At 36.5% G+C, this 26,102-nt stretch overlaps 1 protein-coding gene across 3 annotated transcripts in view; it reads left to right on the top strand.

The window, feature by feature from the left end:
- Positions 1-14,655, top strand: part of LOC115216426 (hydroxyacylglutathione hydrolase, mitochondrial) — a 33,003-nt gene extending 18,348 nt beyond the window's left edge. For all 3 annotated transcript variants that reach the window (XM_029785754.2, XM_029785755.2, XM_029785756.2), the window contains exons 3-9: positions 1,105-1,169; positions 2,642-2,759; positions 6,476-6,581; positions 7,582-7,685; positions 9,063-9,164; positions 12,451-12,530; positions 14,472-14,655. In XM_029785754.2, the coding sequence (XP_029641614.1) occupies positions 1,105-1,169; positions 2,642-2,759; positions 6,476-6,581; positions 7,582-7,685; positions 9,063-9,164; positions 12,451-12,530; positions 14,472-14,562 (666 nt within the window). In that variant the 3' untranslated portion in view covers positions 14,563-14,655. The remainder of the gene's footprint in view (positions 1-1,104; positions 1,170-2,641; positions 2,760-6,475; positions 6,582-7,581; positions 7,686-9,062; positions 9,165-12,450; positions 12,531-14,471) is intronic.
- Positions 14,656-26,102: the final 11,447 nt, after the last annotated feature.

Below are 26,102 nucleotides of genomic sequence, written 5' to 3'. Positions count from 1 at the left end.
AAAGTATCTCTTCTCAAGTCTTTTGGTCTTGCCCACCAGGCAAAGAAAAACTGCCTTACATTTCCCAATTAGAGGAGGCCTGTGGGAAAATCATTACTAAGGACTCAGCTGATAGATGAAGCTGTACCACACGTGACACCAGCTGTTCAATATAACTACATAAGTTAGCAATTCTTGGACATTGAACAAGTACATGCAGAATGGTTTTGTCACTCTGCACGCATCTTGGACAAGTCTGTCTGACGGCACATCTGTATCTGTAGAGTTAATTTTGAACCAGAAGTGTCCCTTGGTAGCACTGCCAGGTCAAGGACATCTAGAAATTATCCATGGTAGTCCCCAAGCAGGAAGTCTTCCAGAACAGACTAGCCAGTTTGTTTTCATCAATGTCCAGAGTTTCTCTGAAGATGTCATCACACTTCTCCACCACTAATCCTGTATATATTGCTAGAGCAGAACGTCCACCAATTGCATTGCCCTACTCATAGAGGGCTGTGAAGACCTGATGACATTCTAAGTACCAGTGCCCAGTCTTGGTTTTTCCTTTACCCAGGTTTGCAGCTCATCAAGGAGATGAGTTTCAAAAAGACTTGTCTCATGAATGGAGTCCACACACATTCATTATCATGGAATTATTGCAGTTGGCATAACCTCAGCACATGTCTGCACATCAGCAGCCATGGTATGCCTAAGCTACCTTGTAGAGGGTGCTGGTAGCAGACTGACTGCCTGACCATTGAAACGTGTCCTTTCCACAAGAAAATAAATAACAGACATTCCAACTGGTCAAGTGGTGTCCAGGTGCGAGGCACAACAGTTAGGCAGTAAATAATAATGGAGGCAATGTAACTATTTGTCACTTCTGCCCGACCTTTCATGGGCAGTTTTCTCTCTGGCGATTTCTGGGTAAGACTGGCCACCTTGTTCATCACCTGATCCCAGTTCTTATCCACCTGAATGAACTGGGCCTTAATAGGCTGAAAAGTCTGGAAGTTCTCTTATGGCTTGCAGAGGTCCAAGTTTCTGTGACTTGATAGTATGGCAACTTTAATAATAACAATAATAATGAGTTCACTGTTTTCATTCAGTTACAAATATTTTCAGATTATGTCTGCTGTGCAAGATGAAGGAGTGTCACTTACCACTGTATTAACCACACATCATCATTGGTAAGTACCATATTTTATTTTTCACTATAAATTCTTGAGATTAATATGTGAACAAGCAAGCCATATTTAAACTTCACATGCTACATATTATATCTTAAATCTTCAAAAATTTGAATAGAACTTATTTTTTAGTGAAGAATTAACATTTAAAAGTGATACTGTTGATATTATTGTTTTAGTAAGGAACCTCCAAACATTTTATTTTCCTGTATCTAGTCAATGTTTACAAAAGAGGATTTATGTTCTACTCACCAATTTAACCAAACACTCAACAAATGCATATCCTGGGAGATGCAAAATGTATTGTTTTGTGTATTTTGTAGTGTATTCGTTGCAGAGAGAGAGAGAGAGAGAGAGATTGATTGATTGGAGTCTTGGACAGGGCTGGACAGATCTAATATATTATTTGCATCCTATTGTTGTTTTGTTCAGTTGATCAAAAGCAGTACTTAGAAGTGTTTTAAGTATGTTTATACCCTGTTTTGCTTTCCTTGCTGTTTTCTAGGTGTACTATGTCTGTAACTCCTAGTATTTTTATATTTTGTGTGTTAGTTGTAATTGATGTTCTCTGATAATTCTTGAAGCAAATATTATTGCAGCAAACTTCAGCCTTCGCAGTCCATGCCTAGCAGTTACTGGCGTTGCCTGACTGGCGTCCGTGTCGGTGACACGTAAAAGCACCAACTGATCATGGCCGTTTGCCAGCCTGCACTGGCTCCTGTGCTGGTGGCACGTAAAAAACACCCACTACACTCATGGAGTGGTTGGCGTTAGGAAGGGCATCCAGCTGTAGAAACACTGCCAAATCAGACTGGAGGCTGGTGCAGCCTCCATGGCTTACCAGACCCCGGTCGAACCGTCCAACCCATGCTAGCATGGAAAACAGATGTTAAATGATGATGATGATGATGATTTACAACACTCAAGCACTCAGCTACAACAGTATCCTAAGAACCCTTTCTTGCCCACTCAATTCAAATAAACATGGAAAAGACAAAAATATATTCATACATACAAATGAATAGCAGCACAATCAAGTGTCAGTAGCCACAGACACTGTGCTGGGATTTTTACCACCAATAAGCAGGTGCAGAAGAACAGCAGCTGTCGTGTTCCGAGTGACCTCACCGAGGCTTCACTGTAACAACCACCAGAACCTACAGGCATGAAGAAATAGGCTGGGTAGTTGAGAGAGCACAAGTGCAGACTCATCACTACTATCACCACCACATAGACACTGTACCTCATGTTACTTTTGCATATTAGAATATCCCCAGTTTGACAAAATACAACATATCTGGAGTTATCAGTGTGGATTGAAGTTATTTGACCAATTATCTACATACCATAGGTTTGGTCAATCAGGATTCAAGACTATTCTGAGCTACACAACAACACTTCTACTTCTTTTTGTTTGTTTTTTTTTATCAATAGTACAAACAGAATATCAGTTATTCTTTTACTATCTTTAGGGACCATGCTGGTGGTAATGAGGGGCTTGTAAAATTAGCTCCTGGCATTGATGTTTTTGGTGGTGATGATCGAATTCCTGCATTGACAAATCATGTTTCCCATGGTGATGAATTAAAGGTGAGTTAAATTTTAATCAAGCTTGCCTAATTAAATCTAAATTTCTCTTGGTATATAAGTGGGCATAGTAATTAGACTTAAGTATTCACAGTTCACATACCATTATCATATATATATGTATATTATCATGTATATAACTAATTAAGAGACGAACCACCATTCCACAACTCAGTCAATGAAGAACCCATCCAAAGCCATCCTGTGAGACATATACCATACAAAATACTAATCTAAAATTTTAATAATATATAATATTGAACAGTAAGATTATTACAATCATATAATATATAAGAGCAAATATTTTAAAAATCACAGCGAATACCATACAAAGAAACATTCATCATAAAAATATTAATCTAAAATCAGATTTAGGGAAATTAAGTAAATTAATTTTAGATAAATACATTAATAAACTAAATAATCTGAATTACCTTAAACTCTGAACTAGAACTAATAATACTTTAAAATGGTTTAAAATTTTTAAAGACAGTAATAGTTACAAATTCATTCAAATAGACATAGATGATTATTATCTATTAATGAAATTGTACTTATAAGGCCCTAATGTATGCAATGAATAAGGTGGGAATGACCAAGGATGAAGTTAAAGTAGTAAAAATGGCCAGAAAATCATTTATCAGGTATAATAATAAATTGTGGGCTAGAAAAGACACCAAGGATTTTTTTTGATATCCCTATGGGAGCACCAGATTCCGCTCAGGTTACAGACTTAGTAGGGATTTACTTATTAGCAGAACTCCAATTAGAAAATCTGAAATTGGAGGGTGGATTATATAGAGATGACCTCCTGCTAACAACGAAAAATTGCATGAATAGAACATTGGAAATATATAAGAAGAAAATATATAGTTTTTTAAAAAAGAAATGGGCTTAGGATTACAATTTATAATGAAAATAGCAATATTAATTACTTAGATGTAAATTTCAACTTAATAACAGGTATAACTCAACCTTACCATAAATATCATTTCATCCTTTAATAAATTTAAATTAAATAAGTTTTACAATAATAAATTAATACCTCCAATGGAGACCAGAATACAATTGTTTGTAATTGTAGAGATAAGACTAAATGTAATTTTAATAATAAATGTAATGTTGAGGACGTAGTATATAAATGTATAGTGATTTTGAATGATAATAATAATAGTAATAATGATAGCATAAATACTACTTACATAGGATCGGCTTCCAATAAAATAAAATCATGAGTAGCCCAACATATGAATTTTTTAAGAACAGAAATTTAATGAATGTTTCTTTGTATGGTATTCGCTGTAATTTTTAAAATATTTGCTCTGATATATTATATGATTGTAATAATCTTAATGTTCAATATTCTATATTATTAAAATTTTAGATTAGTATTTTGTATGGTATATGTCTCACAGGATGGTTTTGGATGGGTTCTTCATTGACTGAGTTGTGGAATGGTGGTTCGTCTCTAAATTAGTTATATGCATATATTATATATTACGAAATTCGGTCTAATATTATTATACTGAATTTTACTTGTAAGGTTGGAATAATAATTTATCCCCTAATATTATTATTATTATTATTATTATTATTATTATTATTATATATATGGAACATGGTACTCCTTTATCTCAATTGTTATGTATGTTTCAATATTCTGTAACATCACACTATAAATGCACTCTGTAGGTCCAGCATGGTGGGTGAACATATTTTACACAGTTCTATAGGAAATACAAGTATGAAACGTGCAGCAATCAAATTTAAACACATGGGCAACATGGACAAGAAGAGGGTGGTGGGAAACATTACCACAGAGTGGACTGGTGTTTGTAAGGGTAAAAGTTAGTCAATTGGCAAGGCATGGGGACTTAGGTTACTTTTATTTGACCTTATGAGAGGGGATGGTTGAGCAGAGAGAGGGCATATTGACAAGATAATGAAGTACAGTAAATTGCTAGAAACTAATGGTGCCACCACAATCTCTGCCAACACACCCCATTAGTGACTCAGCTCACTCACACAGGCATGCACATGCATACATCCACATATATACACATACGCATATGCATATATTTATAAGCAAAGTAGCTAGTTATAAAATCTCAAGATTTTACTAAAAAGTAAAGTGAGTTGCCACATCAAAGTGGCAGGTGAATGATACTCATTCACCTGCCACACGCTGCCCGCCCTTAAAGGCAGTGCTCCAGCATGGCTGCAGTCAAATGACTGAAACAATTAAAGGAGAGTAAATGGGAATATATATATATCACCGTGACCAACCAGGCTATCAGATGTTGCTACACATCGCTGGTCACAATGCGCTTCACAGTGTTTTAGCCTTCAAACAACGCCACCCTGCTGGCTAAGCGAGCAGGCCAACAGAAGAAAGAGTGAGAGACAGTTGTGGCGAAAGAGTACAGCAGGGATCGCCACCATCCCCTGCCGGAGCCTCGTGGAGCAATAGGTGTTTTCACTCAATAAACACTCACAACACCCGGTCTGGGAATCGAAACTGCAATCCTACAACCGTGAGTCCACTGCCCTAACCACTGGGCCATTGCGCCTCCATATATATATATATATATAATATATATATAGTAATAATAGCAATAATCCTTGAATGGAATTTATAAACATTTAATACATCACTTTGTGCATTATCACAAATCTCTTATGATCACAGTCCCTATTCCTGGGATGGTTATAGTGTAGTCAGTAGTATCTGTGGGCATTAGGTTGATCATCTTCATGGATTCATTTCTTCAGGTGATATAACATTAATGGATGTTTAACAGAGAGATGCTTATCGCTTTTGACCAGTGTGAAGGTTGATTGAGAATGGAAAACGAGCTTTATTTGCATACTCAAAACATTTCCCATAAACATATTTAAAAGATGTGTGTGTGTGTGTGTGTGAATTTTCAGGTTCTCTTAAATGCAATGTAGAACTTGAATGAAGTATAAAATTATGTATATATTAAGAAAATTAGTTTTGGATTGTCTTATTTTGTATTCATGTTCTTTGTACTTCTTTTTTTACTCTTACTTATACGTCTATGTGTACTTTTCCTTGTGCTCTTCAAACTTTTTCAAATACTACTTATGCTTGCATGTTCTTGTGCAATTTTTAATTCATTCATATACTCCTAATTGTACCAAATTAAATCAAAAGTGTTTTTATATTTCAAGCCTTAATTAATAGCTCAAACAAATTACAGATCTTTTTGGTTTGAATGGCAGATTTTTAAAAATAATTTCCATGTAACTAAACACTTTTAAACTTCGTATACTGGTAGAATGTGTTTATAAAACATCTTTTTCTCTTGGCTTTATTGAGAAAATTCTATAGTTTGTAAGATGTTTGTTGTTTTTTTTCTTCAATTTCTGCAATTTCAACCAATCAATGATGTCTTTTGAGGTAAAAAAAAAAACATTCTGTGCTGTATGAATATGTCCCTCGTTTAAGAAACAGATTGGGTTTATTTACATTTGTGAAGAAAAAAAATACCCTTCTCCCCACCCCTAGCTCTAACCCTAACTAACCCTAACCCTAAAACAGATTGAAATGCAATAGATCGATACTAGGGTCATAATTATGGGTGACAATTTCATATGACCGCTAGAAAAAACTGCCGTTCAAACCGAAAAGATCCCAAATTACATACAAAAAAATGTTTATTCATACCATCATGTTTATAATGATTGTCTTTCAGCTTGGAAGTTTAAATATTAAATGTCTTCACACGCCTTGTCATACCACTGGCCATATCTGTTATTTTGTAACTAGCAATGATGAACACCAACCTGCTGTGTTTACTGGTTAGTAAGATTCTAACTTTACATTGCACTATTTGTAGATTTTGTGTGTGTGTGTGTGTGCGAGAGAGAGAGAGGGAGCATGAATGTTATCTTCTGTTTAGAACAAATGTGAACTAAGAGACCCAATCCCATAACCATGCTTCTCTTTTATTGATGGATGTGTGGGGATTTTACATTATTGATATTAGATTTTAGGTATAGAGCATAGAAAATGTTGCAAAACAGAGCTTAACTCTACACAGTTCAGTTTACTTCAGAAAATTATATCCTTGGATTGGTGTTGTATGGCAGCAGGTTATACCCTGACACTACTCTGTGTCTTTAGCCTTGGTACTTTTGGTGTCAAGGTGCTTAGATTGAGTCCATCTATCTCTGAGTACTTTCCATAAATAATATAATTTACTACTGTAAACAGTGTTCACACTGTAGAATTGGAAAGGAGTTTGTGTCTTAATTTTTTTTTCTGTGGAAAGAATTTAATAGTGTGTTTAATTTCCCTTGCTTGCATTTCCATTGCATTCTAGACAACTAAAGTTGAACTCTAACATTATAGTTTCTTGTGATTTGAAAAGGATTACTTTTTGGTGTCAAACATACTACTGTTCAACTCCTATGAAGAAAAAATAAACAGTAGTAGAAATAAAGCAAGTAATGTCCTATAACTTAGGTCATTGGGGTAGCACTGAAGGTTAGGCTTTCTTTTGTCTTTTTTCTTTGCCTGTAAGAGGTTTGAATCCAGTACTGTAAATTAATGAAACATCAGTTATTCAGTATTACTGCTGCTTACAGCTTAATAGACTGGGTCCTGTGGTAATTTAGCAACTTCTACAATACAATGAATTCTTCTCATTAAAGACTTAGTTTGTTACTTGATTCTATAGAAAATTGTAAGTTCTATTTTATTGTTGGCATTTCTTAATTTACCCTTATTTGAGCTTTAAAAAAATACTCAAAAAGTCTTTAAGGGACACTTTTTAGAGCTAAACATTTTTATTTTCAGGGGATACTTTGTTTATTGGAGGTTGTGGCAGATTTTTTGAAGGAACAGCAAATCAAATGTATGATGCTTTGGTGAACATTCTTGCAGCTCTACCAAAAAATACGGTATATAAATTGATTCTTACCAAATTTTCAGTTGCATTTCCTGTGATGTGACATAGTAAACCAAATTAGATGATTTTTTAATTTATACACGTCACCAGCACAAAATAATTTGTATTTGCTTTGTATGTTAAAGGTTAGAAAGCTGTTAATGTATACTGCTCAAATTCTATCCAGTATATATTCTGCTGAGTCAATTAATTTGAAAATGAATATAGACCCAGACATACACACACACATACTCACATGCACATACAAACATATATGACATACAACAAACCAAACAAAAACAAACATGGTGGGCCATTAGGCCAGACGAGGTAAGGTAGTGAATGCTGGGGGGAATATTGTCTTTGACAAGAGAAAAGATAGAAGAGGAGACAGGTAAGAACACACCTGGTCTGTACGACAGACTGAAGGAAAAGAAAAATGATCACATGAGGAAAAGAAAGATGAACTGTTTGTTGTTTATACACCTGTCTTCGTCTTTTGTTTTTTTGTAAATTCCAGTTATATATATATACATATATATATATATATATATATATATATACATACATACACACACATGCACTCACACACATATATACACCCACACATATTCTTGCATACATATTCGCACACACATTAGTGGTAATTTAATTAGAGAGTGGACAGGATAATTCTGTGTATCTGTTGTACTTTGTTGAATTTACCTGTAATTAGATTTGCTTTGCAACAAAAATTATGAAACAAATTTGGTTAAGAACCTGTTGTTAAATTGTGTCCCAAAAATCACACTAATATGCTGATAAATAAAAAAGTTAGAGTTTTAAAAAACCAGTCTAAATATACAAATATTTTAGAATTTAACTGAAACACATAAGCAGTATAGTAATACTCTACTCTTCTACTCTTTTACTTGTTTCAGTCATTTGACTGTGGCCATGCTGGAGCACCGCCTTTTTAATCAAGCAACTCGATCCCGGGACTTATTCTTTTGTAAGCCCAGTACATATTCCATCGGTCTCTTTTGCCGAACCGCTAAGTAACGGGGACATAAACACACCAGCATCAGTTGTCAAGCAATGCTAGGGGGACAAACACAGACACACAAACACACACACGCATATATGTACATATATACGACGGGCTTTCAATTTCCATCTACCAAATCCACTCACAAGGCTTTGGTCGGCCCGAGGCTATAGTAGAAGACACTTGCCCAAGGTGCCATGTAGTGGGACTGAACCCGGAACCATGTGGTTGGTAAATGAGCTACTTACCACACAGCCACTCCTGCGCCTATGAAAGGGTTAAACTTCAAGTATGGCCACATTTCCACTGCATCGTCTTTACAATATTGACTTGGCTATCTTTACGACTATCTTCTTATTTTAGAATGTTTTCTGTGGACATGAATATACTGTAAATAACCTCAAGTTTGCAGCTCATGTTGAGCCCCAAAACGAAGCTGTTCAGGAAAAGATCTTGTGGGCAAAGGTTAGTAGTTAATTTTACTATATTGTAGTTTTGGTGTAACTGTGTTTGTTATTTTGCCTTTAATAAACATGTGCCCTATTGGTTATTTGGTTATGCCTTCTTTATGTATTTAATTGTTACCATTATCATCAACACCTATAGAGTGACCAGTCTCACACCATACGTTACCACCAGTACAATCGCCACACCTAGAGATGATGATCAATCCAGGACCAGTGACACAAAGAAAGTATCTGGCATCCCCAGTACCACTACCACAGACAATGACCAAACAGTTATCAAGACCGATGGGATGACTGCCACCACACCATATGCTACCATCAGCTGCACCCACACTGACGCCGGCAGCTACATCTTCAACCAGAAACGCTGAATCATTGCACCATATCAACAATGTCAGCAACGATGTTACCAATAGCATCCCCACGCATGGAGCCTACCAGAGATATAGCAGGAGTGCAAATATAGCCACATCTCAAGTTTGTAAATATATCGGATTGGCCAGTACATCTTTCAAATGTCGCTTCCACAACCAACAGTCTTCCTTCAGAGTCCCAGAAAGATTCTTTGTCATGTCCCTGGCCAGCCATGTGAGGCACCTCAAAGATGAAGGGACCCCATGTAATATCAAATGGAAAATGATTGAACATCCATGCCCATATATTAATGAGAGTGCCCGTTGCAAAATCTGCTTCACAGAGAGAACCGAAGTTCTTAAGGACTATGCTAAACTGGTGTGTTAAATAGTCATAAGGAAGTTTTCTCTAAATGTGTCCATTTCAAACTGGTTAGGCTATTTCACGTCCGTAAGGGTTTTTCGTCCCCTGGTCCAAGGGAGATAACCTAACGTTTTTATGCTAGCCATTAAATCTTGATATCTGAGCATTTCATCATGTCTGCGTGGTAGAAAGTTTAATTTTTTTTATCTTTGTATAGAGTCTGATGAGCTGTCCACAAAGCTGTGGCTTCTGTGGATACAAACCCTTTGGTAACTCTATGACCAGAATTTAACTTTTTAAATATATGTATACTAGCAGTATTGCCCGTTTTTATATTTTTATTTTTTATTTTTCATGCAATTTACGCATGGTGAACGCAGTTCACGTCAAACAGCTGACTGAGTAAAGTTCACTATTTAATGCATGGGATAAGGCCTAAACAAACACATTATCGATTTTTGCACTTGCAAGATGAATTTCGGAACAGAAATAGCGCAGTTCAATTTTCATTCGCCTAAACTTTAAGTGACCCATTTTTGGTGGTTCTACGATTTGTTGGCTAGGAGGAGATGTGCCGGGAAGTTAAACACACAGAGACACACACAGACACACAAGTTGAGTTTTATATATATAGATATATCCAGAAGTTGATTTTTTTTTTATTGGTTTAGTCTGAAGGAAGGGATTGTGTTTATAGCCTTCCATTCAAATGGTTCACATTCAGGCTAGGAAGAACTGGGCATATAGGTTAGTGTCAGAAATGGGATAGTGGACATAATATGGCTGACAAGGGTAGAAGAGCCGAGTGACTCAGGAGTACTCGAGTGAATATGGCAGACTCACCAAATCCAAGTAGCAGTGGCCACTGTAACAGCAAAAAAGGCAGGGAGGATGCAGCACATCTGTGGACTGGAGGTTGGATTGTGGTGTGAAATGACTTCATGCCAATTAGTCAAGTGACTTTGTTTTTAAATGCAGTCGTCTAGGATGTGTATGTGTGTATCAGCAGCACCATCCTGAATTTGGGAGCATTATTCTATTGTGGGTCCCCTCTGAATCTGTAGAGTGTTAGCTGTTAGAGGTTAAAGAATTTTCTGGTCCAGCAGAAGAGGACCAGTTTTTGTAACACAGTTTTTGCTATGTTTTAAATGTAGTAGGATCCCTCTACAAAAATTGATTATATGTTATAGGTTTTATAAAATATATCTTTAATTGTTAAAATATAAGTTATTTATGTAATAATTTGTATTGCATAGAAAGGTTTCATTGTAGTAAATATTTTTTGTCATGAAGTAGTTTAGACATTAGGTTTTATACCTACTACATTGAAGTTAGTGTATTGCAGGGACATGGGCTTTGGTAAGAAGTACTTAGGATTATTTCTAGGAAGATCTGCACATAACATTTGGTGCACTTTGTATGGAAATAATGTATGTTTGGTAAAACGAAGGAGGAGTCCAAGGGCTAAATGTTTGTATAAGTGAAATACGATAAGCAAATTCAAAGAAGTAGCCTCTTCGTTGCAGAAGAGTACATAAGAGCTGAGTACTTAATAGGAGAGTATATTACAGTATTTGCCTACAGAGGAAGGTAAGATGATTTCCACTATGGAGAAATGAACTTTTTAAGAATTTAAATACTAGAACACTTGTCAGTTTAATGTTGAGAAGAGCATCCTGTCCATGAAAAGAATTTTAGAATTAACAAATAATTAAAAGCTTATATATGATTATTAGCTGTAATTATTTCGAAAATTGTGAAGTTATTGCTTAACTCTAGATTCGGTAGTGTTAAATGGATAAGTAAATTACTCTTTGAATATGATGCATATAATATTCTCCAAAAGAATATACTTTGCAGATATGTTAACTGAGGGATGTAGAATTAAGTAAATATCTGAGATTAGTTGTTCTTAATAATTCTTTTTCAATTACTGAACCTGGCAGTGCATTGTGTTTTTGAGCAAAATAGCTCATTTCACATTGCTTCTGTCCATTCAGCTGTAATTGAGTTCCTGCAATAGCTGGGAAGTTAATTCTGTGACACACTGACTTCCCATCCAGTGGGAAGTGTTGTAATCTCAGCCATTTATATGCCATGGAAAGCAGGTTAAGCTTCAGCTTTATTATAGTCATAGGGACATGACAGGCCTCTTCTTCAGCGAAGAAAAATTTTCTAAATATTGATTAATTTTCAAGTCTATCAGATATCTTATTTCTGTAACTGTGCATGCATTCAAGAATAAGACATTTGATCCAAGATCAAATTGTTTAGAGGTGTAGTTTCATCATGTAGTCTTACTTTGATACTTTGATAGGTTTCGGCCATATCTAACTTAATAGCACCTGAAAAATTAAAGTTGTTTAGACTAAACTAGACTGAAATGCTATGAAATGCATTAAACTGCTGATCTTACCACCTTACCCATTTGGCCATTTTTACCTCTACAAAGTTATAATTGTAATTATATGAAAGTCTATGTATATATTATAAAATGTAGACTTGATTCTATTGAACAGAAAGAATGTCTTTAGCTTTTTACAGTAATATTCTATTATTTATCATAGGAGCAAAGGTCTCAGAGCAAGCCAACCATTCCATCAACAATTGGAGACGAGCTTCTATTTAACCCGTTCATGCGAGTCAGGTAAATATGACTATTTTTCTGACTAGTTTATACTTGAGTTTTATGAGTTTTCTGGATTATATGTGTCCAGGAGGAAGGGGTGATTTGATTGAATCTCGGTCAGAATTTTCCAGCCATGTGTATTCCAGATGTTCAATCAGTAAATTAGTGTGTAAGTGGCTGAGTATTCCACGAACATAGGTACCTATAATTTTGAAATGGAATCATCACAACAGGCTGTGACAGCTATAATTTATTCAACGAGCTTCTCTGCAATTTTTCTGTCTTCACAGTTTTACTCAGAAGTCTGTAAAAAAGTGGCATTTACCTAAGATGCTATGCAGTGGTGAATTTGAAACCTTGTGATTGTGAAGTAAACATTTTTTATCCCATGATATTGGTTGACGTACATCTATGGGCACTGTGTACTTGCTTTAAATTGGATGGCATAAATATACACAGCCTTATCCGTCCCAGTTTTCATACTAGTTGACATAAATATCTGCTATTACTCATTGAGTCAATAATAGATATCACTGTGCAAATTTCAAAGGAATCTGAAAGGTTTGCTAGATTCTTCATGTAAATATTTCCAACTTGATTTGAGGCTTCATCACCATAATAGTATAAAAACTGTGGCTTTGGCAGCTACACAACCATTTCCACTATAGCTTCTTATCAAATTTGTACATGTTCAGCTAATTCTTCTGGTTCTTCATGGAATTTGCTGTCATTGTCACATCCAGCTCTGCCACTTTTGTTGAATTTACAGTCCTTGCATTCATTTTCATGTCCAGCTACACGTTCATCTTCACATCCAGCCACACTGGCTTCATATTTGTCTTCATGTCCAGCTATGCCAGCAGGTTCATCATGTAGTTTAAAAAGAAAGATCAGTTAGTGAGAGTGACTGGCAGAGAGGAAGCTGACCAGCTGAATGAAACACTGTCTTGACTAAAGTAACATCACAGAGTGAAATCTATGGGATTCACCAATATTACAGTTGTCTTGTCCACCACTCTCTTAGCCCTTCTCACTAACTCACTTTTGTTTCAACAACATCACTCTGTCTCTCTCTCTCTCTCTATCTATCTGCTGCTTAAATGACCCAGGACATGTAAGCCTTATGCTATCCACTTGTTAAACTTACATTCACTCTATCTTGCTTTGATCCCTATTTTAGCATCAAGTAGTTAAACAAGAAAACAGCAACATTCATACAGAAAAATATAACTCTCATTACTTCATATACTTTCTGTCTGTTTTTATTATACATACCTGCCCGTCATTGTTAGGAAATGATTATATGTAACAGTGCAATAAAATATATGATCTACAACTTTGGCCCCTGTCTTTCTTTCCTGGAGTCAACATCATCATTGTCGCTTTCAGCATTGACAACAATTGTTACATTCTAGCAACCACTCTGTTACATATATTATCTGAGTTAATTGTAAAATATAATAATAATTTTAACACTGAAAAACTTCAGTGTACACAAACTTGACTTTTTGTGAATGTCACTATACTGGCAGTATTTTGTGTAGCTTTTGACATAGCTGCATACATATCATGAGTGTGACAATTACTATTATTTCAGTTACGTAGCAATATTTTTGTTACTTTTTTACTTTCACTTTTTCATATGTGAATTGTTCAGCTTTTTTATTGTAGCAATTGTTTTTACAGCCCTTTCTACTACTCAACTAAGAAATCCATTCTTTGTTAGTCAAGCAAACTAGTGCAAAAATATTTATGCTTTGCACTATATTTTGTATTGTATTTTGTTAATGTATTACAGATACATTAACAAAAATAATATCCCATTTACAATTTGTACCTGCTTTTTGAGCAAGACTAAATTCTTTCACGCACACTACAAAACGAAATTTTTTGTATACTTTCACATATAATTTAAAAATTGTATTAATATATAATTTTTATTATGATTTCCTTTACCAGAGAAGCATCTCTACAGAAGTATGCGAATCTTACTGATCCTATTGAAGTAATGAAGTTTATCCGTATAAAGAAGAATGACTTCAAAGGATAATATCATTTATTTGAATTTATATGTGACATATAACAAGCTGTTGATTTAAATTTTGTTATAATCTGTGTTTCAATAAAGATTTTAAAAAAGTTATTTTGCCTTGAATATTCTCATTTTTTAAAACTTTTTTGCATCCATTTCAACATGCACTTGTAGGCGCATTACCCCACTTGATAGTGTGTCAAACAAGCTTTCCCTCTCACATACGTACATACATGCACACACAGGTACACACACATGCATGCACATACACACGAACACACATATACCTACACACACACACAACTCTCGACACACACAACACACACATGCACACACATATACACACACACGTACATATACACCCACAACGAACATATACCTCCACACACACAACACGCACACATGCACACACACACACACATGAATGCACATACATACACGTGTACATACATGCCCACACATGCATGCACACATGCATACACACACATGTATGCACACACATGCATGCACACACATGAATGCACATATACCTCCACACAACATGCATACAACACATACATACACACATGTACATACACTTCCACACTCATTCACATGCACACACAAGCACACATACACACATACATATACAGAGAGAAAGAGAGAGAAAGACAGGGAGAGTGGGACACATGTACCCAGACACATGTTCACACACACACACACACACACACACTCACACACATTTTCACTCCATCTATGTACACATGCCAACACACACACATCCACATCTACCCATTCACACACCTTTCAGACTGCCTCTCAGACACCCTTCAAACTTCCTTGACTTGCTACTGACCAACCCATCTATGCTCACATGCAAAACACACATACACATACACTTCCACAACCACCCATACACACACCTGTCACTGATCTCTCACTATGACATTAACACACACACACACAGACCACTCACACAAAACAAACACATGTAAACAGTTAATACGACACACACACACACACTCAGTTACTGTCACACATACACAGGCTACCATGCCCATGTATGGTATCACACACACACACGCCACCACCACTACATGCACACATGCCACCATGCGTGCACGTGCACACATACACACACACACACACACTCAGTTACTGCCACACACTCACACACTACGATACACATACATGCTATCACACACAGACACACACATGCCACCACACACACACACATGTCACCACACACACATGCTACCACAAACACACATGCCACCACATACACACATATGCCACCACACACACACATGCCACCACACACACACATGCCACCACACACACGTCACCACACACACATGTCACCACACACACATGCCACCACATACACACATACCACCACACACACATGCCACCACATGCACACACATGCCACCACACACACACATGCCACCACATGCACACACATGCCACCACACACACATGCCACCACACACACACATGCCACCACATACACACAATGCCACCACACACACATGCCACCACATGCACACACATGCCACTACACACACATGCCACCACACACACATGCCACCACACACACATGCCACCACACACACACATGCCACCACAACATATGCCACCACACACACACATGCACCACACACACACATGCCACCACACACACGTCACCACCACACACATGTCACCACACACACATGCCACCACATACACACATACCACCACACACACATGCCACCACATGCACACACATGCCACCACACACACACATGCCACCACACACCACATGCCACCACACACACATGCCACCACACCACACACATGCCACCACATACACACACATGCCACCACACACACATGCCACCACATGCACACACATGCCACTACACACACATGCCACCACACACACATGCCACCACACACACATGCCACACACACACACATGCCACCACACATATGCCACCACACACACACATGCCACCACACATATGCCACCACACACACGCATGCCACCACACACACACACACACGCACACACACACACACACGCACACACACACACACACGCACGCACACACACACACGCACACACACACACACACGCACACACACACACACAGATACCAACCATTCTTCGCACTCTCCTGTCCCAAAAAGCACTTTTTCTTTGTCCATCTACTTCCAATCATTTCAAAAATGTAACTACACATGGACTGCTGGTGATTTTTTTCCCTCCTTCTTCCTTTTCTATTTGACTTTTCTATGTCTCCTGTTTCGAAAGAAGGGCTATGCTTAAAATGTAAAACAACCACTCTTTCTTTCCTTCTCTGAGTGTTGTTGTTTTTCTTGTTTTTTCCGTTTTTTAAAATTAAGTATGTGTGTGTGTGTGTGTGTATATATATATATATATGGGTGAAAAGGAACTGAAATGTTCTTTATAAAATTATTTTAGCATTTTCTATCTTGACTTGTTTTTTCATATATATATATATATATATATAAGATAGAGAGAGAGAACAAACTTACTTAGAAATGGATGCTTGCATTCTGTCATATAATAACAAATTAATAAATAAGTGGCTGTGTGGTCAGTAGCTTGTTTACCAACCACATGGTTCTGGGTTCAGTCCCACTGCATGGCACCTTGGGCAAGTGTCTTCTATTATAGCCTCGGGCCGACCAAAGCCATGTGAGTGGATTTGGTAGACGGAAACTGAAAGATGCCCGTCGTATATATGTGTTTGTGTGTCTGCGTTTGTCTCCCTAGCATTGCTTGATAACCGATGCTGGTGTGTTTATGTCCCCGTTACTTAGCGGTTCGGCAAAAGAGACCGATAGAATAAGTACTGGGCTTACAAAAGAATAAGTCCTGGGGTCGAGTTGCTTGATTAAAGGCAGTGCTCCAGCATGGCCGCAATCAAAATGACTGAAACAAGTAAAAGTGTAAAAGAGAGAGAGTATACATACATATATGTACGTACCTACATCTACATGTATATATACGTGCATATATGGGTACAGGACACCAAAAAACGTCGAACACAACGAGAAACGAAAACATAAACACAAAACCAAGGAAATGGACATTTTTCTTAAACAACGAAAAAATCGAGTACAGGACATACAACACTTTGGTTTTGTGTTTGTTTTCGTTTCTCATTGTGTTCAACGTTTTTTTGGTGTCCTGTACCCATATATGCATGTATATATCCATGTAGATGTAGGTACGTACATATATGTATGTATATATGCATATGTTTTATTTATTAATTTGTTATATATATATATATATGGTTATCACTGAAAGTGGTGTTCATATGTATGATGCACAGGATCCATAAAAACTATAGAGAATTGGGAAATTGGGTCTCTGAAATGTCCTGGTGGCTCATTAGAGGAATTATTTAATACTGTTCAGTTCAGTTCTATGCAGGCCTCTAACAGAATCCTGTCTCAACGACAGTAGTCCCATTAGAAAGGAAAATTTCTTTGACTGTATGGCTGGACAAGAAGTTGGAGATGCCTAGATGTCTGGATGAGGTAGATGCAAGACTGGTGAGTGTGAGTGTGTGTATATGTGTGTGTGTGTGAATGCGTGGATGTAGGAGTTATTGATTTTGTGAGTGTGCATGTGTGTGTGAGTGTGTGTACCAGTTACATATGCTTGTGCAAATGCATTTTGGGCATGAGTATGTGTGTGTGATTGTGTGTGCATATACAGTAGTGAGCAAAAAAAGAGAATGATTGATATTCTTTTAAATGTCAGAAAAGCTAGTAAACATACAAATTTGTAATTGGTTTTGTAAACATGGTTAACCATTAGCTAAATTCTGTGAAAGATCTAAGTTTGTACAATGGTCTTAATAAAAGTTAATAACACCAACACTAGTTTCGTCCAAATGTCTCATGTGCAAAATAAGAGAACGATAAGATTCCTTTAGAAATTTCTGGAAATTTTAAACATGGTTCACATTTGCAGGCTCAACATTACTTCTGTTTCAGTATTGTGCCAGCTTCCGAACATGGCACACCAGACTAAAGTTACTCCCGATTTCTGAAAAGAAATTGTCAGGACGAAAGTTTCAGGAATGACTCTCTCAGCTATTTTATGAGACTGTGGCTGGAATTTCTAAGAAAATAAAAGTAAATTATAGTATGAAAGTGAGCTGCTTTACAGTGTCTCACTGTCTGAAAGAATTTGGATTAAAGACTTGTTCCCAGCAAGAAGAACAAATTGGAAAGACTTTCATTTGCAGAATCTCATGTGAACTGGAGGGATGAAAATTGGTCAAAAGTTCATTTTAGCGATGAAAGCAAATTCAGTTTAATAGGTTCAATGATTGACAGTGTGTTCGGTGCTACACAGGAGATTGGCTAAAATCCAAGTGCCTGAAGAAATCTGCCAAGCTTGGAGGAGGAAGCGTCATGGTGTGGGGAATGATTTCTTCTGAAGGAGTTGGCCCTCTAGTGCAGATTAAAGAAACTATTACTGCCAATATCTATTTGAATTTGGTTAAACAGCATCTGATCCCATCATTACAAGTATTTCCGAATCAACCATGCATTTTCATGCAAGATATTGCCTCTTGTCATACTGAAAAGCGTTTAACTGGATTCTTTAGTGAACAAAATATCCAAGTAGTGAAGTGGTTAGCACAAATTCCAGACTTAAATTCAATTGTAAACCTTTGAAAGATACTCAGAGACAAAGTAACACAAAGAGCACCAACTACTATGATGAATTTATGGGAGATATTAGAAGAGGAATGGAAGAATTAATACCTGACTTGTACAGGAAACTTGTTATGTCCTGTGGCAATTGATGTGCAGAGGTGATCGCCAACAAAGATTTACATCATAATAACTGTATTAAGTTCATATTTACATTTCTTTCAATCATTTTTATGATTCTGAGTTAATTGAAGCATTTTTTGGTTTGATTGTTCTCTTATTTTGCATGGGAGATTTGGATGAAACTATTATTAACTGTTACTAACTTTTATTAAGTCCATTGTACAAACTTAGATTTTTCCCAGAATTTAGCTAATGGTTAACAGTATTTATGAAACCAATTGCGAATTTGTGTGTTTACTAGATTTTCTGAAATTTAAAAAAAATATTAATCATTCTCTTTTTTTGCTCGCTACTGTATATGATTTTTCTAGTGTTATTTGTGTCCTGACATAATGTATGCTAGTGTAGTAACATGTACGTATAATAATAATAATGATAAAAACATTGTGTACAGTGCTCAGGTGCACTACAACTCATCTAATAGTTGTAGTTGATGTCGCTGGAGTGTGACAGAAGCAAGTTCTGACAGTCATCGTGTTTGATGGAGATCAGCTTGGTGTCGTTGTTGAGATGATTGAGTGCCGGATTGTAGTCGACCTTCTTTGAGCTTGGTAAATTACTGAGGCTGATGTTCATGTCTTTGAAAGCGTTGAGTAGGAAGATTCCGGCAATGATCGTCATGAAGCCGCATGTGTGTGTGTGTATGCATGTGAGAGCACATTGTGCACATGTGTGTGTGTGTGTGTGTGTGTGTGAGCATGCGTATATATGCTTCGGTTATTTATGTATGTGGGTGTGATAGACATATACTGATGTGGAAGATGTGTTATTTAAGTATATGGCTGTCATGTAAGTGTATGTATGCACATGAGTGTGTGGGCTGCATGTGTGTGTGTGTATGTGTGTGTTGTGGGTGCATGTATGTGCTTACATATGTGCACGTGTGAATGTGTGTGTGGGCGTTTGTGGGTGTGTATGCACATAGATGCTTGTGTGTGTGTGTATTTATGTGTTACTTTCGAAGTTAGGCGTCTGTGGTGGTAGGGTCAATCTGCACAGGCTATTGGTGGTTGGTAATTCTGTCTTTGGTTGTGGAGCAATCAGCGATGAGCAGCAGGTGATGTTAAGGTGGAATGTCTGGATTGTAGGTAGTCAATGGGTTGAAGTTCACCTGGGTGGGGCATACCTCTGGTGGAAGCAATAGGATAGTTAATATTTCCTGCTAAGAGATACTGCTGGTCAATGGAGGATGTGCAGCCATTCACAGAGGCAGAGCTGGCAATTTCAGGCACCAGGTGGTTAGGGGGGGGGCACCCTATTGACTATGGTCCATTCAATACGGGGTGTTTCATTCTGAAGATCACAGAGTCTCAAGAGGAAGTGAGACAAAGTTGAATTCTCTCTATCCCTGCATCTGAGCAAGTGCATGTACCTTACCTTGAAATCGTTGGCTGTCATACCTGAGTATTGCCCTGTGATGTCATCAAATAGTGTAAAGGAGGCTCTGTAGCCTTTGAGAGCCTGTATCCTCCTAGACGGCAACTTGTAGAGTTTTGGAAGTAAAAAGTTGGGGTTGTTGATTGTGCAGGTGCATGTTTACACCTGTTGTAACATTTACAATACTTGCAGAGTTTCTAATTCATATTTGAATTTATTCCTATGTATGTAACATATTAGCAGATGATTTTTACACCATTTTACATATAGTCATGGACAGGCTGGTCAGTCTGGGTACAAGATGTTGATGAACCACAAAAATGGTGACTTGGGGTGAGTTGTCTCACCTGTCTATGACTATAACTTTCAGGTGCTTTGGGAAAGTCATGTCCACTGGTGAACAAGTAAAGCACATACATTGAGTATGTGTATTTGATGATATATATATATTTCTTTACTACCCACAAGAGGCTAAACACAGAGGGGACAAACAAGGACAGACAAACGGATTAAGTCGATTACATCAACCCCAGTGCATAACTGGTACTTAATTTATCGACCCCGAAAGGATGAAAGGCAAAGTCGACCTCGGCGGAATTTGAACCCAGAACGTAACGGCAGACGAAATACGGCTACACTTTTCGCCCGGCGTGCTAACATTTCTGCCAGCTCACCGCCTATTTGATGATATATATATATATATATACTTCATTTTAAGCAGCAGAAAATTCAACAAAATCTGTTACTCTGAGTTTCTCGTTGCCGTTCATCAGACAGTTTTTGCTAGAATGGAACTGATATATCAATTCAATCTATACTCTTACAAACGCTACACCTTTAAAAAGAAATGGACTTGTTTGATTGGCCCTTTAGAAAAAACGGTCAATCTTCGAGCGATAAACAAAAAGGTCAAAGATATATGTATATATATATAAAAACTTATAAAAATTATATATAAAAAACTTATAAAAATTATAAAATCCGAGGAAAAAACCATTGACGTTAATGAAGACAGTGCAAATCAATGCATAGAAATTAAACCTGTTATAAATACTGCAATACATATTTTTTATATATAATTTTTATAAGTTTTTATATATATATACATATATCTTTGACCTTTTTGTTTATCGCTCGAAGATTGACCGTTTTTTCTAAAGGGCCAATCAAACAAGTCCATTTCTTTTTAAAGGTGTAGCGTTTGTAAGAGTATAGATTGAATTGATATATCAGTTCCATTCTAGCAAAAACTGTCTGATGAACGGCAACGAGAAACTCAGAGTAACAGATTTTGTTGAATTTTCTGCTGCTTAAAATAAAGCATATTACTCTACCACTGGTATTTGAGTACTCTTTTTTCCACCTTGTTTCACATTTATGTGTTTACTCCGGTATATATATATATATGCATGGGTACATATTGGTATATAAGTGTCCTATGGGTTTCTATGTATGTATGTATATGTGGCTGTGCTTGTATATGTGTGTACTTGCATATATTTGTATTTATGTGTGTACACACAACCCATGCCAAAATGGAAAATGGACGTTAAATGATGAAGAAAACAATATATATGTATATATTGCCAAGGTGTACCTTGCACCTTCACCACTGCTGGAGGCTATCTGTTGTTAAAGAAATCCTTCCTTCCCTCCCTTCCTCAACTGTATCTGCTCAAACCTCAAAGTCCCCTCAATGGTGCAAAGTCCCCTAATGGTGCAAAGTCGCCTCTATGGTGCAACGTCTCCTCTCGACCCAAAATAACGTGGTGGTGAAACAATGTTGTTGACAGGGCTATTAGAGAAAAGAAACAGGCTTGGAAGGCCTGGAAGAACGGTAGTAGCAGGGAATTGTATCAGACTGCAAGAAGGGAAGCTAGGAGACAAGTTTATTTAGCCAGAGGGGAAGCAAATAAGAAAAAATTTGCCAATATTTTGCGCCGTGAGGACCAAAGACTTGAGGTATTTCGTGTTGCAAGACAGTGTGTGAGAGAGAATGATGATGTTGTAGGAGAGAAATGTGTTCTCATGGATGATGGTTCACTTGCGCTAAATGAGGATGCAAAGAGAGTGGTTTGGAGACGCCACTATGAAAAGTTGCTCAATAAAGAAAATGAATGGGAGAAAGAGAGTCTGCCGAATGTCAACCCCACAGAGGGACCAGCTATCCGAGTTGAAAGTACCTTGGTAGATAAAGCTATTAAGAGTATGAAGACAGGGAAAGCCCCTGGCTCATCAGGAATCACTGCAGAGATGCTCAAAACATCTGGCAGTGTTGGCTATAGCCTAGTCACCCGTATAGTTAACCAGGCGATACACGAAGGAGTCATACCCGATAACTGGTGTAGCAGCATAATAGTCAACTGCTACAAAGGTAAATGTGACGCTTTAGATACAAATAATTAGAGAGGTATCAAGTTGTTGGATCAGGTAATAAAGGTCATGGAGAGGGTCATAGCTCAACTAATTAGGGAGAGAGTCAGTTTAGATGAGATGTAGTTGGGTTTGTGCCAGGGAAAAGCACCACTGATGCTATATTTCTGGTAAGACAGCTGCAGGAAAAATACCTAGCCAAAGATAAACCTCTGTAACTGGCTTATCTGGTGGTCAATGAGGAAACTACGGATAGATGAATGGTTATTGAGAGCCGTACAAGCCATGTACAGGGATGCTGTCAGTAAGGTGAGGGTTGGCAACAAGCACAGTGAAGAATTCCGGGTAGAGGTAAGAGTCCACCAAGGTTCAGTCCTTAGCCCCCTCTTATTTCTCATAGTCTTCCAGGCAATAATGGAGGAATTCAAGACAGGATGTCCCTGGGAGCTCCTCAATGCTGACAAAGGAAAACAAAATTTGAATTTTTGTTTGAAGCAACTTAAATAATGTAAGTATTATTAATATCACATACTTACATACTTAATGTATGTGCATACTTGAATGTTGTGAAGCTGTGGTGCTTCAACCAGGATAAACATCAAAAACACAGTATACCTCAAGCTAGGCAAAACAAACACTTCTAGGACAGATTTGTTCCATCTAGCTTAATAAATTTAGGTCTGTTGTGGTGCACACACACACACACATATATACTACAACAGACCTTAATTGTGGGAGCAAAAACCAGAACCTGAGGAAAATGGTGCTAGTGTTTGTTGACGACAGGTATTTATTGAAGTCTATTGACTTCAATAAATATTATTGCTGTAAGGAGCATAATGTTTACAACCTTGCTCTTTATCTGAGTGTGTAGAAGAGAGAGAAAGTGGTGGTGGTGACAAGTCAACATTTTTACTTGCCCTGAAATCCTAGGAACAACATTTTTCCTTCCTTTCCTCATTCAGACAAGGAGCAAAGCTCAAATTACACAGTGTAACAAAATTTTTTTTTTCTTTTTTGGTAGTAAGTGTTATTTCCTATTTATTTCTATCTAGAAATCAAAGGGAATGACTATTATTCCCTTCAAACTTTGTTTTTACGACCTGGACATCAATGTTTTGAAACTGATCTATTTTTCATTACATTTCAGACAAATTCAGTGTTGAGTTGTTGTATTGTTGTAGCAAATATTCTTCTCAGTACCACAGATTTGATTGTCAGTTGCTTGACCTTAACCACTTGAGTATGGTCCCTTAGTGGCTGACACTATGTGCATCTCTGATGAGCCATGTGTTGAAAGGGATTTATCAGGGCTTGAAGGAAATATTAGCCATTTTTCTAGGGGTAAGCAAATAGGAAATATCAGTTGTTACCCAAGGACAAAAATCGTGTTACACAGTGTTATTAGACTATATACTCCATTCCTCATGACATTTAACCAAATACATACTCTTCTAAATTGTTGTTAGTTGCTGGAATAAATAGAAATACAAAGGTAGATTGTTGTAGGCAGTTCTTTATTGCAATCAATTCTGAATTCACTTTGTTTTCATGATTACTTTTTGAAGTAGAAAGTAAGGAGCTTAGTCCCTGAGTTTGTGTTGCACTCCCTAGGAACAAATACCTGCTGGCTAAACAGTGCCACTTAGAGGCACCTGTACCACTTAGCAATACAATTATTACAGGGAATATCACTTAATTAAATTCTAATTATCTTCATGCATTCCTTTCTAAAGTTGTCAGTCATAAAAATTCAAAGTTTTATTCTTCATTTTAAATTAAATTTAATGCTATTAATTTAAATAAATTAAATTACAAAATTTAATTAGATTAATTTTTTAAAAAACACGTTATGCTCAGTTATCACATAAAGATTTTCTGAGTGATAAATGAGCACCTTGTGTGAATCTACATGAATACCTTTACGTATTCACCTAGATCTGCTTGAATATGAGATTTAAAAAAATTATAACATTAAAATTTCATATCAAAATGCCAGTGGAATTTAAAAATAAAAATAGAGAAACTTTCACAAGCTGTTAATTGTGTAATTACCATATAATAGTAGTGAAAAAAAAATAATGGTAGTGAAAAAAAAAATGACACACTTTGGTTAAACTTGTAACTTTTGTATATATGCTGAATCCAAATGATATGTTTAATAAAGACAATATTATTATAACAGCTTCCCAGATTTGCTTTCAGTTGGTTTTGTAGGACTTTTAGAAAGTTACATACAAGAATAACAAGTAGATGTAGATTACTTAAACAGATGTGGATGAAGACATTTTAATTTCCCTTTTTGCATAGGTATTCATAGAAAACTGTTAATAATTTGTTTTTAAAAAGGTTATTCATGAAAGTTAAATTGAGTGAATTTTAGTACAATTAGTTCAAGAGAAAAATAACAAAGGTACTTAGAAGCATCTCATCCTGGCCACACGCGCATTGCTTCTAGTGACATTATATTCAGCAACATAGTATTGGAACTGAAACATTATCATTGTGAAAATTTTATTACAAGCAAGAAATATTATATAAATTCACTGTATTTGTGAGTTCATAAATTCCATAAGACACAATTTACCAAACAAAGGTTTAAGTGTTTGTTATTTTTCTTGTGGAAGAAATGCACTTGCTACTTTGTTTATTAGATAAGGTTGTTTGGCATGCAGAAATTTTCAAAAAATAATTTTTTTTTTTGTGTTTGAGAAAGATTTTAAAATATATTGAATAATTTAGTTAGAAAACTGAATCTTTGAAAAAGTTATTAAAGATCATTATTTTTTAAGTAAAAAAAAAGAAAGTTAAAAATACTTGAACAGATCAAAATCTTTCTCTCTATCCCAAATTAATAAGTTAGTACAGTTATAAATATTTCACTCTTCTTTTAAATTGTAATCAAGTTACTTAATAGCTGGGGTAACAGATTGCCAAGGACATTGCACGGTTTCTTT

The sequence above is a fragment of the Octopus sinensis genome, linkage group LG10 (assembly GCF_006345805.1).
Source record: "Octopus sinensis linkage group LG10, ASM634580v1, whole genome shotgun sequence".
NCBI classification, from domain to species: Eukaryota; Metazoa; Mollusca; class Cephalopoda; order Octopoda; family Octopodidae; genus Octopus; species Octopus sinensis.
This window is presented reverse-complemented; position numbering and strand designations above follow the sequence as displayed.